The sequence below is a fragment of the Aphelocoma coerulescens genome, chromosome 11, assembly GCF_041296385.1.
Source record: "Aphelocoma coerulescens isolate FSJ_1873_10779 chromosome 11, UR_Acoe_1.0, whole genome shotgun sequence".
Taxonomy (NCBI): Eukaryota; Metazoa; Chordata; class Aves; order Passeriformes; family Corvidae; genus Aphelocoma; species Aphelocoma coerulescens.
Window position 1 is genome coordinate 19,394,460 of NC_091025.1, and position 19,444 is coordinate 19,413,903.

The 19,444-nt window shown below is 46.1% G+C and overlaps 1 protein-coding gene across 1 annotated transcript; it reads left to right on the top strand.

Annotated features, from left to right (window-relative positions):
• Window positions 1–2,201: 2,201 nt before the first annotated feature.
• CMTM3 (CKLF like MARVEL transmembrane domain containing 3) lies at window positions 2,202–17,328 on the top strand. Its single transcript, XM_069027168.1, has 5 exons — window positions 2,202–2,336; window positions 10,667–10,822; window positions 12,517–12,612; window positions 13,887–14,004; window positions 15,483–17,328. Exons 1-5 carry the CDS (start codon window positions 2,226–2,228, stop codon window positions 15,509–15,511), a joined length of 510 nt encoding a protein of 169 aa, XP_068883269.1. The 5' UTR covers window positions 2,202–2,225; the 3' UTR covers window positions 15,512–17,328.
• The last annotated feature ends 2,116 nt before the right edge of the window (window positions 17,329–19,444 follow it).

A 19,444-nucleotide genomic window follows, 5' to 3' on the forward strand; every position in this document is an offset into this window, starting at 1 on the left:
CTAAAAAGAGTTGAAACTTTTTAAACAGACTTGCTGGTACCTCCCTCCTGACGTGTACATTGTTTTTTCTGACACAAGCTGAGGAACTATGTCAGTCAAAAAGGGGTTTTGTTCATACTGTGATTGTAAGAATTTTGCGTTCTTAAGATCAAAGCAGTTTAATAGTTTAAGCAACTGGCATTTTTAATTCAAATGGCAACTAATGTAATTAACCTTAATAAACAATAAGGAGGGGAAAAAACCCCTCAGTTTTGAAAGTCTCTAGAAGTACAAGATAAGCTGAAATGTGACAGGCAACCAAAAGAAGCCTAAAACTTGCCACTGGGGTCTTTCAAACTCAGCTTAGGCTGTGAGGTGGAAAGCTGATGGATTCACTGGAAATGGCATCCTAAGCAAAAAGGAGACTTTCTGATTGAGTGACTGTGCTGGAACAGAATTTATATTCTCTGTTGTGAAGTTTACAGAAATCAAGGGTGGGAGACCGAGCAGGTAGCTGGGAACACAAGTTTGGGTGGAACATGCGACATCTTCAGTGCTGGGAGGGACAGAATCCCCCCCAGCCTGTTCTGAGGCACAAACTGCCTTGAGCTGTGCTCTCCCAAGAGCTCTCCTGAAAATAACCCCCCTGATCAGGTAATTCAGTGCTTGCATAAAAAACCCTTGTGTGCATGTGGGATGGGGCTGAAGGGCAGGAGCTGAGTGAGTTATCTCAGTGGCTCTTCTGCAAACACATTTTTCCAGTTACCTGCCTGAAGTTGACTATTTTTTAAATACTTCTGTATATTTTTTTCAGTTTGGAATATGTTTCCCATTCAGAGCTTCAGAGGAGAAGAACAGTCTCCTGCTGAGCTTTTTCTACAAATGCTGACTTTTCCCCTTGACTTTTCTCAGGGCTAGTCCCCTTAACTAAACAACCCTTAAAGGGACAGAAGGGCTTTCATTTAAGATAAAAGCATTGTCTGGCATAATGCAGCATTAGCTTAGCTCTCAAGGAGAGCACCACACCATCTCCAAGGCCTCACACAAACATCAAACAGAGCAAGCTGTAGACAGCTCTGTGAAAGGCTGACGGGATGTAAATGTGGGTGTTATTTAATTTATCAGCTGTCTTTTCAAGGCCAGAACCAAGTTAGGAACATGTGTTTACTGCTACCTTGATGAGTCACTACAGTAAAAGCTCGAGATTGATTGGGGGAACTAATTTTATGGTTATTTTTATAGGTGTTGGGTCTTATATTGCTTGCTCTCTGCCTTGTCGACGCGGTTCTTCTTTGCAAGAAGATTAGCCTTGATAAAGCAAGAGGAAGGAGTGCTCCTGCCAAATGATTGACATGTTAGTGAAAGAATGGTTTCTCCATTCTGTTTCCCCACTGTCTTTTAAAGAATTTGTATTTTTACATGCTCACTTTTGCATTTCCTGTGCAGTGATGTTTTTGCAAGTATCATTCATAAGGTTCATACTTTTCCAAATGCAGTTTCAGCGTTGCAATTTCACCAGTTAAAGCTTCAAAGGAAATTGTGCTGTTTTTCCAAAGTTATGTTTTTACCTTTTTTAAAAATTATTTTCATGGTTGTCTTCTTTCTCTAATAAAAAGAAAACACAAACAGGCTTAAGTGCATTATTTAATCTTATTTATTTACTAAGTGAAAAATGTACATTAGAGTAAACGTACATTTTAAAGTAAAAACGTAGTGTCCCAGTAACCACCCTTCGGAAAGATTTTCTTGTGCCATGTGAGTTGCATGGTAAAGCATTCGCCGAGGCATTTGGATCCTGAAATTTCATCCTCGAGCGGGGTTTGGCCTGGGTGACCCCCATCGGCCCCTTCCAGCCCCAACCACCGGTGATTCTATGCCTTCTGTGTTCAGAATGGCAGGGACAAGAAGCCCCCTGGCTCCCTGGTGTCCGTCCAGCAGCACAGGGCGAAGGTGGCAGCCCAGCTCCATTGTCCCGGGGCTGGGGGCGGGCGCTGGGGCCGCCCCCCACAGCTGGGGATGCTGAAACTTTTTTTCACGTTTCCGCAGTGTCACGATTTCCGCTTCCCTCCTTCAGAGAGAGAAAAAAAAATTCCCCGGCCAACCCCCCACCCCGAGCTTGAGCCCGCGCCCAGCCCGAGCCCGGCTCGAGCCCAGCCCGACCTCAGCCTGAGCCCGAGCCCAGCCCAAGCCCAGCCCCAGCTCAGCGTGAGCCCACCCCGCGCCCACCCCCGCCCGCCGCCGCAGCCATGGAGGACCCCGAGCCCGCGGGGGCCGCACCACCGCCCGGGCTGAGCTCGCTGCTCCCCCCCCGGGAGTTCCTGCGCTCCCGCAAGGGGCAGCTGCTGCTCGCGGAGTCGGTAAGGACGGGACACCGGGGCCGGGGGGCTGCGGGAGCCATCCCGGAGCAGCCGGGACCCGAGCGGGCTCAGCCGGCCCGACCTGCCCCGGGCCGCTCAGCTGTGCGGCTGAGGGGAGAGGGGGGACAGCAACTGAGGGGAAAACAACCGAGGGGAGAGGCGGGACAAGGACTGAGGGAAAACTGGGGGAAAACAGCCGAGGGGAGACGGGAGACAGCCGAGGGGAAAACGGGGGAACAACAGCTGAGGGGGAAACTGAGGGACAGCAACCGAGGGGAAAACTGGGAGGAAACAGCAGAGCGGAGCCGGGGGACAACAACCGAGGGAAAAATGGGGAAACAGCCGTAGCGGAGTGGGGGAACTGCAGGGCTGAGGGCGTAATGGATTTAGCGTAATTCAGGCAGAGCACGTTAGAAACCAAAACTTGCCGCGTTAGACTTCCAGTGCCTTAAGTGTGTTTCGCTGTCGGAGACCCTTTCTCAGCAAAAAGGCGCTTGGATTTCGTTTTAAGCTATTTGCAGTGTGAATCCAGTAACCACTACGGCTGCGGTTTGCATTATCGCATGGTGCCGGGTTAGGAGGCAGCCTGTCCTGAGTGTGTCAGGAAAGACTTTACTCATGAATTTATGATGTGTGCCGTCGGGCCGTGTGTGCATCACGGTCACTCAGCTGCTGTCCCGAGCCCTCCAAAGCTGTGCTTGTCCCTGATCCTCAAAGGGATGGGCTTGCTCGCTGCTCTGGAGCCTTTGGGCTGGAGAGCTGCCCAGAGGCAAAGGCCCTGGGGTACTGTGACAGCGGCTGGACACCAGCCCAGGTGGGCACAAGGCCATGGGCACCTGGCCTGGATCAGCGATAGTGTGGCAGCAGGACCAGGGCAGTGACTGTGGTGTGGGACTTTCTGGAATTTTACGTGTAAAGGCTTAAAACCTGACAGCTGAAACAGTACCCACCTGATAAGGAAGATCACTCACCCCATGGGGAGTGGGTATTTCACACCAAAATTTAGCTTCTGAATAGGAAGCTTATTGATTGATATTAGAGGTTCAACATCATTTTTGCTAGAAATAATGATAAATTCAAACACTATGTTTGCTGGAGTTTTAGCTGGAGTTTTGGCAGCAGATAGTCAAATATCAGGACAGCCTAAACTAGCAGTCAAGTCCATGCAGCACTGTTCAGATGTGCAAGGTGTCTCTGGCTATCCACTGTGCTAGCTCAGGGAAGGTAACAAGGATATTCGAGCAAAAGAAAGGTAAGGAACAGGCAGAAGGAGGCAGAATTGTCTGTGGCCAGCTGGTGGGGACCAGCTCAAGAGTTTGTGAGGCTGCAGGCACTGCCCTGTGGCAGAGAGACAGGGAACAGCCAGATGTGAGGCTGGCTTTGAGAGGAAAAGCATTCACTCAGGAGGTCAGGATGACTTCTGTGGTGGGGAAAGCCTTGGGTTGGGTAGCAGCAGGCCACAGGCTTTATCAGCTTCACCAAAAAGATGCCAGCTACCCCATCCCTCCTCCAGGTACCCCCATCACTCACACAGCATCTGTAGTTTATGAAACCACACATTTAGAAAATACCAAAGCCCAGCTAACCTGGCTGCATTGGCACATATTTTTGTTACATACTATGTCACACACTGGAATTTCCTTTACAAGCTTACAGCCACTAAATGATGGCTTTCAGACAGCCTGGCTTTTTAACATCTCAGAATGATGACATATTGGAGGAATACTGTTCTGGTCATGGGATCAGACTCACCCTTTTGTTGTCATAGAGAAGTACTGATGATGCCTCCTTGGAGTAATAAAAACTGCTCTGTCTTGACAAAACAGAGTTTTATCCTTTGTAAGGCCACTTGGGGCTTCCCAAGGGTTTGGCTGGCTGCAAGCAGCTCTAAAATCCCATCTGCCAAGAGCTTTCCTTGTGCTCCTTGCAGGCCAAGCCCACGTGCTCAGGACGTGGTTTCGTGGCAGACAAGAGGCAGCAGTAGTTTCTCTCCAGTTGTCTCAGCTTTGCCAGAAGAAACCCTTGAAGACAACACAGGCCCCAGAGTAAATGCAGCCTGTACACAGTTAGAGAAATGCAGTGCCAAATAATTGAAGATGAGTCCAAGTTAAATCTATCATGGTTTAAATCTGTGTTTCATCTTTAGCTTTGTATTTCTTGTCTTGAATGTTTAATTTTTCCTCTGACACAGTGCTAATGTGGGGTGGGGCTGGGTTCTGCATAAATGTATGTAAATAATATTCATGGTTACACACTTTGAACAGTGCCTTTTGTTCAGAAGCAAAGTGGGGTCCTCATTACTGTTACAAATGTCACATTATTCAGCAGCTTGGCAATTCCCCAGAAATGCATTTTATTTCTCCGGCTCTCAGCCATTTTTGAAAATAACATTTCCACACATTTCTACATGGAGGATGAATCTTTAGGATGTTCAGGTATAATGTGCTCTTGTGCAGCACCCATGTATCCTGGTGCTTCCCCTAGAACAAGTCAAGCTGGTGATGGAGCTGATTACTGCTAGAGGCTTAATTATAATCTCAAATTTTATTCAGATAAGGAAGCTAACCTCCCCCCACCCCCTGCTCCTTTTACTTTGATCTCTACAGAATCACAGAATGGTTGGGGTTGGAAGGGACCTCTGGAGAACATCCAGTCCACCCCACCACTAACCTGCCTGATTATTTTTTTATTCCCTGTGGGATAGCTGTAGAGCCAGAAAGAAGCAGTAGCATCAAATACATTTATAAGCTTCACTGTCTCTCCTAATCCTGTTTATTCTTATGCCTTACTCCATCCATTTTCTAATCACCATTTTTAATCTTACAGGTTAATCGTTTTTCCTTTCTGTTCTCACCCCATACCATCCATGCCATAATTTCTTCCACATATTTTAACACTCTTGTTAAGATACTCATTTTTCCTAAATACTCCAGTTGCTGTGTTGAAGGTCATCATCTCATCCATGCTGTTTTCCACCCTTAAGAGATGCAGTTTTCATTTCCCTGTGTTCTGTGTTGGAACCATTTGACAGCCACTCTCACACTGCCACCAGAGCTTGTCCAGACAAGATCCCCAGTTGTGGATTCTGCTGCTCACCCGGCTGTTCCAGTCGAGCTTTTGTGGCTGCTTTAACTGGCATCTCATCAATCTCCTGAAGCCAGCATGCAGTGGCACTACATTTTATTTCTTTTTCATAAAGATGCAGTATAAATATTTACAATTGTGTCAGCTTTGTGGTGATGTAAAAGGATGTAGAAATCATTGTGCCAGTTTCGCTCCTCTTTTCCTGTCTTTCTCCTGTCTTTTCAGTCTTCTCTGAACTGACCTTCACAACTGAAACTTCAGCTGCTCGGTGTAAAGTCTCCTTTGAAGAAGCCCCCTGTGCCTTTCTCAGGGTCTGTAGCCAGAAGGCCTCTCCTGCAGCCAGTTCTGGAGGAACCAGGAATTTCACCTCCACGACAAGTGCAACAGAGAAGTAGTAACTGAATAGCAGAGAGCACTGAGTGATGCACTTTGTCTGACAAGAATACGAGACCCACATGCACTCTTGTGATACCACTGCTACCCACTTGTAAAACCTTAGGCACAACTGTTCTTTCCTGTGGAGGGAGGTGAGGGCAGGAGATGAGGAGCAGATGAGCTGGTGCAGTGCTGCCAGCAGCTTCCCAACATTCCCAGCGGGTTCCAGTGGGTCTGTTCTCCCTGCTCGGAGGAGACAAACACCTCTGGAGCTGCCGTGACCTCAGCACTGCTCAGGCCTCCCTCCCTTCAGGGACACTGTGCTCTCTCACCACTGCCATGATTATGTTTTAGACCTTGAACTGCAAGCCTGTTGTACAATAAAGTATAACTTTGTAATGCCTGGCCAGTTTAAGAAGCTCAGCAACAGAATATTAAGTAATAATTACATGGGTCTAAATGGGAAAGTTACTTTCTGAAACACAATACCAAAGAAGGCTTTTTGTGTGAATGGGAGTGTACATAAAAGGTGCTCAGTGAATAGTCAGGCTGCTTTTTTGCCAGGATTTTTTATACCCTTATGATTGCCAAGCTGTGAAAGGTTCCTGTCCTGCTCTTTGCTGCATTAGAGCTTCCTGCATGCAGATATTCCTTCACAGTGAAGCTGGCAGTGGTCACACTAACCTTTCATCAGCAGCTCAGGAAGGGCTCAGACTCAGCTGCTGTCATTGCTGAGGGTGTAATCCCAAGTGAGGGGAAGAGAAAAACCCTGTGTAAATACAAATTGACAAAACTGATAAGATACTGGTATTTTTTTTTCTCCCAGAAGCAGCAGTGCTTTCTGAAAGTGCTAGAAATGAACTTGCAACTGCATGGAGCCTCACAAACTTCCTCTCTAGCTGCCTTTTTTTTTTAGCATAGATACAGAGCTGTTAGAAAAACAACAAGGTCCCATAGCTTGACCTTTCTCTGAAGTGCCTCTGAAACACACAGCTCCAGGAACAGAGGTGCAGAACAAGTATGATGTGCAGTGGAACACTTGACAGTCCTTGGAGGGGTCAGGGTATATTCTGAAGGGTGCTTTTGAGTTTTTAGAGCAACTTTCAGTTTGCGAGATGTTTGTCGCAAAGACTTGAATCCTGGTAGGTACATAGGTAGGTGTCATTATTTCTGGGTATAGACTGGCACTGCAGTGTTTGTATTGTGGGAGGAGAGGTGTATTTTTAAAATTTTAAGATAACATCAAATGCTCAAGATAGTGGCAGTGCAGTTTAGTGGTCAGAAAAGGACCTACTCACTTTTACAATTCAGAAAAGACAGTTATAGGTAATATCCACTATTGCTCAAGGAGTCTGTGCATTCCACCTGCCAGAAGAGGAAATGAGCTGTACAAAAGGAGAAATGAGAAACATCATCAAAACCCTACCATTTGTGGGCTCTTGTATTACATGGAGCTGTCCCCAAGCTACCACGGAGGTTTGGCATTAAAATCCATGTCAGGGCTGCAATGGCAGATGGAAAAGAAGAAAACCAAAGAACGGGGTGCAGTGCCAAGGTGCAGTGCCATGGTCATCATCAGACAGAGCCCTCGGGCACTTCCTTCCTGCTGTTCCTCTGGCTCTTTCCAGGGTCTGCCTCCCTCCCCTTCCTGGATCTTCCAGCCTTCCCCCAGTGAAAGCATCCAAAAATATCATCTTTCAAACCTTCATTCTCAAAATCCGGTCCATTTTTGTATAGGTGTTTATTTCACATAAAATCTTCCTTGGGCCTTCTCAGTCTCAGAGTGCCTCCAGAATGAAAAAGGATGTTGAACTGGAGAGCAGTTACCACACTTCAGATTCTTTCCCCTTTACTGATACCATCAATAATCTACTGAAATCAAGTGGCTTCTTGTGAATCAAAAGGTGCCTTTGTTTTCAGTGTGCATTGAGGTGCAGTTCTCCTCACAGTGGGATGCTGACAAGTGGAGAGCAGGACAGGCTGGGCTCAATCCTGCCACTGAGGGTGAGGAAGGTGGGAATACAGTGACTGTCCTTCGGGGCTGAGGAACAGGCAGCAGGAGACTGCTGTCATCTACCAGTGATGCAGGGCTTGATTTGAACAAGTAGCTGGCCTGGTGACCAGATTTTAAAATAACTAATATTTCCCCAGCTTCTCTGGGTCAGACCCAGTTAGAAAGTTGAAATGCTCAGACTGGTCTTTCTTCAGCAGCTTACCTGGCACGGAAGCAGGGATCCCCTGGCACATCAGCACCTGGGATCAGGGGCTTCTTGGTGTGTTCCTGCCACAGAACAGCTCCTGTTTCACCCTGAGCTCGGCTCATGTCTGAACCTCATGCCTGCCCAGGGCTGAGGGGAGACAGCAGGAACCTTCCCTGGCACAAATTGCCATAAAGCTGATAATGACAGACCACAAAGGCTCTTCCTTTCACTTCACGGTTCCGACAGGAAAGCTTTTTTCTCAGTGCAAAGGCAGTCAGAGCACAGGAGTTACTGGCTCAAACAGAATCGAGATCAAAGGGATCTCTGCTGTACAGTGTCACCTTACATATCTGAAATTCGCCTCTCTACCTCCCCTTGCTGCTCCAGTAGGACATATTATTTAACACTGCATTTAATCCTTTCCTAAGAGATCACCAGGTTTAGTTCAGGTCTAATGATCTGCCATCGGAAGGGTTGTGGTCGGTGGGACCAGCCCTGAACCCATCTGCCTGCTGCTGGTCATCCCTGCAGCTCAGCTGTCACATACCTGCCTTTAGCCACAAAAGGGAAGATATTTTTTCAACACCAGAGCAAGAAAAAATTGTTGTGTATAGATGGTGATTTCTTTTTAATCCAAGAGAACATGGAACTGTGTCTAAATTATGTTCCAGAAATGCAAGTGAAGCAGATTCACAAAGCAAGTCCAGTATTTGGGGTGGAAAGGGAATAGGTGCTGTGATAGGAAGAAGGAAGTTCTCTCTCCTCTTAGGAGTTGTCAAGCTCTGATAAATCCACTTCCCTTCAAAGAGTTCTTATCACTTTCAGCTCACAGAAAGAAACTACCATGCTAAGGATGAGACACACAGAATGAGCTCCCTCCGCTTTATGAAAATGAGAAAAACCTGCAGAGAGGCTCTGTGAGCAATAAACGAATTAAAGTGGGGTAAACACCAACAAATGGGGCAGGTATTACCAGCTAGCAGGCCCATGCAGAAGTGAGCTTTATATGCTAGCCCAGCTCAGTTTCTTAGAACCCAGTGAAACAAGAACAATGCATAGATGTTTTAAGATAAATATAGTCTCTTTCTAAAAATGTCACATCCTCTCTAGTCTTGCCAGCCAGTCCTAATGGATGAAAACAATATACTCCACTTGTTAGCATCCTGGTCAGGCACTGACTGCTTTCCCCAAAACAGGCTGAGTGTGAAGGCTTGTTAATTAATTACACCAAAAAGTTATTTCAGTGGGATTGAACTGCTTAGTTGCCCCCTAAACATAAAAGGATTTTTTGATACATGTATTTGAGGGTTGACTTACCTCTCATAGGAGTAATTACTAATAACTCTAGGAGCCTTATCATTCAAGTGTAATGGTGATCTTTTCTGAGGTACAGGTGGTCCCCAGGAACCCATGGTAGCAGCAAAGAAAGAAATCCATAGAGCTGAAATTTAACAAGGCAAATGCATTGATTACCTTTGCAGGAACCTACATGTGCCTTCAGATGTGCCATCTGGGGGGAAAGAATACATTTCTTTTCAGTGCTGTGTGAGTGGGAATGTCAGTGTCCCAATGTGCAATTAGAAGTTGAAAACATCCTTGTAATCTAATGCTCAGTCCCCCCTGCTGTGCTGGCCAAAAGCATCCCTGAGCTTTGGGAAGGCAGAGATTTGTGTCCAGGAGGACGGGCTGGACAGAGCAGCCCAGGTGTGAACTGGCACATAATAATGTGTAATTCAGCATTCTGGCTACTTTTGTTACTTCAAGGTGATTTGATTGAAACAGCAAGCAGTTCCTATGCAAGGCAGTGGAACACAGGACTGGAGCCTCTTTGTGGGGGTGACCAACCCCAGTACAGCAATTGAAAATGGTGTTGAGATTATCCATGGATCCCTCCCCTTCCACTTTTACAAACACAGCCGCTGAAGGCACAGTCTGGTACTGTCTGGTTTAGCTAAAAATGCATTTTCTTCAGTTGTTTTCCCATTGTGAAACTTTGTATTTTGAGCCATGAGGTATATTCTAAAGGTGTTTCAAATGAGTGGGAAAACAAATGCCATTTTTATTATTTTACTAGAGTTAGGAAACATCACAGAGATAAATCAATGGGAATTATCAGTCCTATTACTCTCTAAGACAGCTGCCATGCTGGAAAACTGGAACCAGAGACTTCCAGAAATCACAGAATAATTAATTCTTGGCCCTTTTCTATCCATCACCAGCAGACTTTATTCTTTCAACTCCAAGATTATAAATGCTGAGTTACTTCAGGCTGTCTGAGCACTGATTTGGGTTTCAAGTGAGAGCTGTCACGGCTGAAAGCTTAGAGCTCTGCTTGCTTGGCAACACCCCACTCTATTTTCAGAATGATGTTGTCAGAGCTGTTTACAATCCAGAGCAAATTACTGACTCCAAGAGGTGCAAATCCACCCAGCGCTCTGGAAAAGCGATTTCACACACATGGAAGTAAACACCATTACTTCAGATTTATTCCATGCTGAACAAGAAAAATCATTTGGCCCAATGAAAAATAAAAAAAAAGCAGGAGGCAAACTATGCCATCAGCAGCAGCACTGACAGAAATACACAGGGAAAATAACACTTCAAAGCTGCTCAGCTGCCTGCGGCTCTGCTATTCCATGCAAATAACTACAAGTTTTCCCTTTACTTTAGGTGCTGTCATTTATCATCTTTATCTGCTATATTGCATCTCTAGCAGCTTCTTTCATGATGGCACCACTCCTAGAGTTTCTGCTGGCACTGTTTCTCTTTTTTGCCTACGCCTCCAAGCTTAATGAGAAGTTTAAAGGAGCCCACTGGCCTTTGGCGGTAAGTGAGATGTGCAACAGAAACCCCCAGGTTTAATTGTGCACTGTGAGGGGAGTGAAAGGGGCTGGGCAGGAGTTCAGGGTGACTGTAACAACTTTACTGCCCTATTAGAAACTTATCCATGCTGCCTCTGGTTCAGCAGGTCCCAGAGCACTCTAAACTATGCTCTGCTCTACACTGCAGCTTTTTGGGCACTGACACAAAGCGTGGCTTTATCAAACCACTGAAATTATGCCCAATTCCAGGCAAATATCTTAGGGCCAGCATCAGCCCAAGTCAGTCTGACTGCTGGGGGCTCCTTATTGGCACCCTTACAAAGGGGGGAATGTATGTTGTTGATAATGGACAGACTTTATTAGGCTGTGGTTGAATTCTCAGGTGGAGCTACACTCACAGACAAACTGAGCTGCTCTGAGAAGGGGCAACTCTGGCCAGTTCATGCCCACACAGGAGCCCAGTGGCTGCTGAGGCAGTGCTGGGGCTGCAGGAGAGCCCTGGCCACTGGATGTCCCTGCAGCCTCAAATATCACTGCAAAAGAAGCAGCTGCCTTGCAGTACAAACACGTCAAAAAACCCCACTGATCTTATCAATCTGGATTCTCTTTTGGTACTATCAATAGTTCATTGCAGTGAGGTTTGAATTAGAGTTCTCAGTGTATAAAAATAACTTTAGCAAGGCCACTGGTGGATAAAACACTATCAGTGACTTTGGCTACAACTGTGCACAGTTTTCAGCTGGTAATCTCAGTTCCATCATTTTCCCATTTTCTACATGCATCTGGTTCCAGAACTAAGACAAAAAAGGCGTGTGCGTGTTTATTATGGCCATTACCATAACACACTGCAGGCACAGAGTGTAGATAAGTGACCTTGTCCTGACTTCAGAGGAGTCAAGTTGCTTGTAGGATTTGTGCTTTGAGACAGGATCTTACTCCTCCATCTGTTCTGGAAAGGCAGAAGAGCTAATTGTGAACAGAGCTGAGGGTACCATTATTGCAGCCCCCGTGACTGGCACATGCCCTGGGAACCACTGCTCTGTGTTTAAAACTCACTGCAGAGACATCCCTGCTGGTGTGACCGGGCACAGCTCAGCAGGACTGTGCCAGGGATCACACCAGGCACGTGCTCCTGGGGCAGGCTGGTGGAGCTGCCAGTGGACATAGGAAGTATAAATCATCCAACACTAAACCAAGTGTTTGGTTCCTGAATGAGGAGTTCCACAGACAGGTCTCCGTGGAGATCATCACACAGACCTGCATCCACAGAGAGACAGGCACCCCGTTCCCATGGGAGCTGGGACCTCCTGAGCCTCTGGTGCCACAGGAGTTCTGCTTAAACACGAGGGTTTTGAGGCATTTTAAATGATTTTTCCATTAAAGCCCTAGCTGTGCTCCAAGGCACAGCCCCAGCACAACCCCTCCCAGCCTGAAGGAAGGTCTGCCTGACACAGGCAGGGTAGAAGCAGGATTTATCCCAGCATCTTTAAGAGCAGAAGTTTATGCCAAGGTTCAGGTCTTTTCTCACTTAGAAATATTTCCCAGATGAGCAATTCCTCCTCTAAAGCAAACCAGGCTGTGGTCACATGCCAGCAAGGCCACTGATGCAACAACAGAGGGGTTGGGTGTCTGTTTCCAAAATGGTTTTTAGAGGAAATCCTTGACCAATCTGAGAATGCTCCATTGCTTCTTTCACAGGATTTCTTGCGCTGCGTCACTGCTGCCATTATTTACTTTGCCATTTCAATTGCTGCTGTCTCAAAGTACAGTGATGGAGCATCCAAAGCAGCAGGGGTGAGTAGGCATGAGCTTTCCACCTAAGTGTTGTGGTGAACTGAGTATGCATGTACTTAAGAAACAGTTCAAATATGACTCCACTGCAAGTAACAGAAGCTTCTTCAATTAACTGAGAATTAATTTGCCTAAAGCAAAGAAGAAATGCTCAGTTTTTCAGAAAAACATGTTTTGAACCAATGAGTAGTTTTTTCACCCTAGCAGTGCTGCTCAGTGTTAACTGTACCCTTAGGGAAGGCATCTATTCTGCTTTTTAATTTTACCAGCTGTACAGGGAAGATAAACTGTTCCTGCAAAGAGTATCAAGGTCCTTGAATAATAATAATAATAATAATAATAATAATAATAATAATAATAATAATAATAATAATAATAGAAACCTGTAACTGCTAAGGCCAGTCTAAATTGTGTGATTTCAACCTCCTGCCTCTCCTGCTCAGTTTTACTTGGATGAGTGGAAACAAGAGCAGTGTCATTTTACCCTCCAGTAAAAGGACTGGCCAGGAGAGAGCCTTCACTATCAGCATTTTGTGGTCAGAAATACAATACAGCCCTTGCATCTGCAACTTGACTCTAAGCATCAATAATGTATGCAACATAAATAAATAACATAATAAAAACATAAAATATAAACCAGAAAAACATAAATAAAATTTGCATAACAATTTTTTAAGCTTGGGAAGAACAATGCCCAGTGGTGTTGGCCAACAGCCCTTCCCAAACCACCCCACAACACAAACCCAAACCTTGTGTTAATCTTTGTCCCTGCAGGGAGACACAGAGCAATGGAGCGTGTTCAGCCCAGGCTCCCAGACCTGCACCCCGCCTGTGCTTGGCACAAATTCTGCTGCTCTGACACTGGAGAGGGGACTCCAGAATCATTTTAATCTCAGTCTGGTTTGCTCAGCAATAGACACATCTCCTTGCAAACAAGTGGAAAATCATTTCCAGAGAAATGGAGGTGATTTCTTGGTGGCAGAGGTGCAGGAGGTGTTCTCCTGTAGCTCCCAGCAGTGCTGATGCCCAGAACGTGCCCAGAGCCCGAGAGGGTTGCAGCCTGGGGGAGGGATAAGGACACACCTGGTCACTTCTCAGGCTCCAAAATCAGCTGTAATTCAGTTGATGCCCATGTGTCACAAACCATTTCCCTTCCCTGCCTTTTTGGAAAGGCACAGGCCAAAAAAACCACAGTTTTTCTTTTGTCAGTTTGGCTCATTTTGGTTTGTCCCTGGCAAACGTGAGCTGTTGTTGAGAGCATTATTTTGCCCTTTCAGGTGTTTGGATTTGCAGCCACCATCGTGTTTGCTATTGATTTCTACATAACCTTCAATGACCTGGTCACTTTCCTCAAGCAAGGCAGCTCCGATTCCCCTGAGGGGCGCAAGACAGAAGGTGGGTAAAATTCCCTGGTCTGTTACACGAGCTGCAATGTGAGAGTTCCCTCTCCATTTCGCCCTTTGCAGGGAGCAAGAGCTCTTGCTCAGCAAGAGCAGTTTCTGTTCTTGGCCACCTTGGGTTTGTGTGCCACAGCTCTGCTCGGTTAGGAAGCTGCAAATGGAATTCCAGTGATTTATAAAGATAACCTGCAAGCCAGGAATGTGAAGTTTCTCAGAGTTTCACAACCGCTAACTTTGAAAGGCCCCAAATCCAATTATAGAAATTACCATGCAGCACAGATTTTCTTTCCCCATTAAAATGTCTTACTGTAGAAACAAGCAAACATCTACCTTTTATTTCTTGGTAACTTGTTATTAACATCCATTAATCCACAGCATTTTATGTCCAAGTAGTGCTTTTCTCTTTATCATTTCCTTGTCATGATTGCCACTTATGATCAGCTTTGACCATCTGTGGGCAAATGGCCTTGAAATCCAAGGGTCAAACATAAAATTTAACAAGATTGTTATCAATTTTTTTTTCTATTACAGTCTACTCCAGACCAGACAGATCCACTTAAACAAAGATAAAAAGAGGGTCTTAGGTGTTCAAATCCAATTCAAGTCAGGGGGGTAGCTGTTACACAGTTTCCAGGAGCCCTAATCAGGCATCATGTCCCTGTGACTCTTTATTGCACCCACATGGATTAAAAAGGCTGCTCCACACTTTAAAACAAACAAAAAAAATATCCCCCCCCCCAGAAAATCCCATTTAAAACCCCCTCAAAACCAAACACACAAGATGTTTATAGAATCCTAGGAGGTGAACAGCAGCACTGAAAGTCTCTTCTGGGGATTTTAGTAGACTGTTAAGTGTTTTGCAAGCTTTAGGCTGAAAAGAGAGACAAAGGAGCAAAAGAATCAAAGGAACAGGAAACAGACTGTAAAAGCTGAAATCTGAACTGCCCTCAGAAGATGATGAGGCGGCAAGGGTACGGAATTAGGATACAGATTAGATCTGATTGCCCTGGAGATGGAGACACAAATACATAACCTCACGGGCGTGCAGTCGCACAGCTTGGTGTTGGTGACCATGCAAGGAGGGCTCAGCCCTGCAGCACAAACTTGTGTTCACACGGGGGCTCTCGAGTGCTGAGGCCAGAAGGATGGAGCTCTGTGGGCCTGCTGGGATTTCTCAGCAGCTCAGAGCTTCTGGCTCTCAGAGGGGTTGAGCTGCAGAGCACACGGCAGTGCCCGCCCAGAGCAGCACGGATGCCAGCAGGGCCTCTGAGCAGCATCTCCCAACTCCTTCCAACGCCGTTTCAGGTCCCATCACCTCAGCAAGAGCTCATTTCACAGAAGTGTTCATTCCCAAACCTGCTGTGTCCTTTGAAGCACACCCTTCCAGAGCAGCCTCTCTCTCCCAGCCTGAGCCACAGCTGGGGGGGATTTCCAGTTTGCATTTTCACTTCTGTTCCTTGTTTTACCCCTCAGATGAGGACTCCGACTCTGACTCAGACTGAAGAACCAAACACCACCCAAGCATGAAGGGAAGATGATCAAGCACTTTCCTCTTTGCTGAATGCACTGCCAATTGAAATATCCCCTCATTCCAGCCTCTTTCCACCTCACTGTTTATGGAATCACCAGAGCACAGACAGGGCAGTGATGTGGAAGAGGAGACTATTCCCAGTGCCATTAAACACTCCTTCACAACTACAGATCCTGCAGTAGTCCTGTCCAAACACAGCTCAGTCTCTGCTGCCCCTCCCCACTCAGCACATCCATGTCTTGGGTAAATGGGAACAGCATTTTTAACATTTAGAGCTTTTAATGTGCTTTCATAATTCCAAACCTTTAACACTTAGAGCTTTTCTACTTCTTGACGTGCCAAAGAAGAGAGGTTTGGATGCCTCTATTTGTATTTTTCTTGATTAACTAACAATATTTCTTTATCTGAAGTCTGAATGCTCCCACGCACTGAAGGCCTGGATGACAGGTAACACCTTGGTGTCAATACCTTTGTATCTCCTGCCTGTCTGTGACAAGGAAAAGTGACAACTGGAAATCTGCAGCGAGAGCAAACCTCAAAGTATAATGGTGCTGCAGGGCAGCTGGCTCATCAAACATTCAGTATCCCTTTTTTTAAGCTGCTTGGATGGAGTCACGTCCCATCTGCTGCAATTTCACCACAGGCTGTGATGGAACAGGTGAGGCAGCTCTGGGCAGTCCCTGTCCTGTTTTTGGGGAAGCCCCTGGAAGTGTTTGCACAGCCAGGGAAGGCAGGCTTGGCAAATACCTCCCAGCAGGACCTGCCTGGTGGAACCTGCAAGTATCTGTGTCCCAGGCACCACAGCCTGGTGTGCTGCTCTGTGCTGAGGCCACTGGTGCTGCCGTGACACCAGCGCTGCACTCGTGCCACTGGCACTGTGCTGCCACACTGAGGGTGCCCAGGCCCCAGGGGGGCAGTGCCTCCTCCCCACTGTGAAAAGGCCAAGAAACCAACCCCAAACTACAGAATGTCTGCAACGAATTCATCTCCCCAGCCCCCTTTTTTCAGTGTGTGTGTGTGTGGCCTGGGTTGGTTTTTCCCCCTGGAAGGGTGTGATTTCTCTAGTGGTGGTGTATTCCAGGGGAAAAGCCACCTGGATTTACAAGCTGTTTTCACAGGTAGCACAAGCTACCTTGAAATATTTGTGTCCATTTTTAAACACTTGGGAATGCTTGGGAAGAGCATGGCATCCTCCTTACTGATGGCATCAGACAGGTCCGTGGCAAAGAAACTTGTATAGATTTTTTAAATTTAATACAATACCAGAACAGGTTTAACTAAAATGAGAGCAGATAGTGCTAACAGAGTAAGTGAAAAACAGGGATAAAACAATAAAGGCAGATTTCCTTTGGAATAAAATTAGCACCTGGGTTCCAGTTCCCTGTGGCAGCTGGCTGCTGACAGCAGGACAGGGAACCTGGCAGGGAGCAGGGAAGGTGCTGGTCAGGCTCAGAGCTGTCCAGCAGGCAGCTCCTACACATCTCCTGCTTCCTGACCACTACAGCGTAAATGCAAAACAAGTGGTTGCTTCTAAATGTGAAAAATAATCTTTGATTTATGAGAAAGATCTCCTTGGACCTTTTCCTGTACGAAATCCTGTGTTTCTTTCCCTTCTCTTGTCATATTTTACTGGCACACACTGTGATGTTCAGGGGACCCAGGCTCATTTTTATACTCATTTTGTATTTCTCTTTTTTTTTTTTTTAAGTAAAAAATGTATTGCATGTCACAGCTGGAGACATGGTTAATATTTAGAAACCATGCTGGATTAAACCTCTTTTAATAGGAGTGTTGGGTGTCTTTACTTATTTGGAGACCTGATTTTGCTGCTTTGCCTCTGCCCAGCATGAGGGCAGAGCGATTTAAGGAATCCTAAATCTGTTCTGGGGAGGGGGCACAGCTCAGAGCCAGCCCTGGGGTCCAGCCACAGCACAAACCTCTTCCTTAGGGCACAAGATGAAGGAATTGAACCAAGAATTAGTTCTGAAATACTGAGTGGACATTGGGGGTTCAGTGCTCCCTCTTGGCAGCCAATAACCCTGTAAACAACAAAGTCCCCTTCGGGTTCACCCTTCACACACCCAGAATATACAGAGGTTTTCTGGTCATCTTTTCCACGCTGGACTAAAGTAAACAAAGGCAGCAAACAAAATGTTCATCTGTTGCTTCAGGACTGCTGTAGCAGCTTGCAGTGCAGTGCCTGCCTAGAGAATTTCCTTACTGGCTTTTAAGTACTTGGTGACTTCATTTATTTTGAAGAAGTTTGCTCCCAGGGTCAGGCACTTGTGTAAGATCCCAGCCTTTTATTTACAAAGATCTGTTTTGTGACTGAAATAAAACACAGTCCTGTATTTTAGGAATATCATTCCAGAAAATGAAAATAATTATTGTAAAGCCAGTTTTGACTGGGGTGGAAGTGGCTGACTCAGTCTTCTGCCCAGTTTTTGCCACAAATACTGCACCAAGCTCAGGGTCTGGGGCACGTGGAGGAAAAGTCAGCTTGGCTTTTTGGCTTTTTGTTTGTTTGCTTGTTTTTCCTCAACTGACAAGACCAGAAGGGTGCTGGGAGCGCTGGTTTCTCTGCAATTCAGGTTTCAGGAGACAAACACAACACTGCACCTGCAGTGTGGAGCCCTTAGTTAAGTCCTGATTTCAGTGGCCTTGTCAGACACCTCTTTCCAATCACAATCACTCGTGTCCCACAGAGGAGCTGCTTCCAAAGCCCCCAGAGCCCAATCCCTGCCCTCACTGCAGCTCCAGCACAGCCACTGCCACCTGGAGTTCCTGGGCCTGCCTGAGAAGGAGTTTCCAACCCCAAGTTTGGACAAATCCTCATAGAAACAATGCCAGAAGTTCTGTAATCTCAACACTGACTCAAAGCCACTGACAGGAAGGGGAAGAGGCACCTCTGGTGAGTTCACACAGCTCTCACATGGCTGAAGGGCTCTCTCCCTCCTACCAAGCTTTTACATTTATCTGGGGACTTGTTCAGATTTGTGCAGTGATTTTTGGACAGGAGAGGAATTCAAATACCTTTCCAATGAATTCAAATACCTTTCCAATGAATTCAAATACTTTTCCAAGGAATTCAAATACCTTTCCAATGAATTCAAATACCTTTCCAAGGAATTCAAATACCTTTCCAATGAATTCAAATACCTTTTCAAGGAATTCAAATACCTTTCCAAGCAGCTTTTTTAGATTCTGACTGAAGTAAGAGGCTCTGTTGTCCTTTGAGCACTCACTCTGTCCATTACTCCACCTAATTTTGCTTTTCACTTGATACTGTTCAAAGTTCCTCAAGTCTTAAATTTCCACCTGACAGAGTCACTTCCAGGATACCAAGGAAGAGCAGAGCATCTCAGCTGCTGTGATGGTGGAGAACAGCCTGGTTGCTGGAAGGCAGAACACAATTGGATGCTCTGCTCAGCAAGCACCTGGTTCCACTCATCATCCTTCTGCTAAGGATGTTCACTGGGCACATTCCTGACCAGAAATAATGTCAGTGCATGGCCTCACTCCACATTTGCACCAGGACACAAACTGCCCTGGAAGAGCAAATGCCAGATGTGTCAGCACGTGCACAGCAGCTCCACCTGGCCATCCTTTAATCCTCTGAGAGAGGATATATCAAGGAAGCAGAAGAAATTTAGGTAAGCACTGAGAATGTGAATCCTGTTACAAGATGCTTGAGACAACTTTTTGCATGGAGTATTGGTTTAAAAGTCAGGAATAAATAAACAGGAATGCATCCAAAAATCCACACTGCCACACAGATCCCTCCTTTAGTGGAAGAATTCACAGTGCTCATTGTTTTGTAAAACTTCCAGGTCAGAAAGGAAAACAATGCTACCCAGAAAATTTAAGTGTGGTTTTGTTTGGGGCTTTGGGGAGAAGGAGTTTG

What these genes read in the sequence shown, in the direction of transcription:
- CMTM3 (XM_069027168.1), top strand. Translation starts at nt 2,226, where the DNA reads ATGGAGGACCCCGAGCCCGCGGGGGCCGCACCACCGCCCGGGCTGAGC. An exon ending in AGCTGCTGCTCGCGGAGTCG is followed by an intron (nt 2,337 to 10,666) that starts GTAAGGACGGGA and finishes CCTTTACTTTAG; the next exon opens with GTGCTGTCATTTATCATCTT. An exon ending in GAGCCCACTGGCCTTTGGCG is followed by an intron (nt 10,823 to 12,516) that starts GTAAGTGAGATG and finishes CTTCTTTCACAG; the next exon opens with GATTTCTTGCGCTGCGTCAC.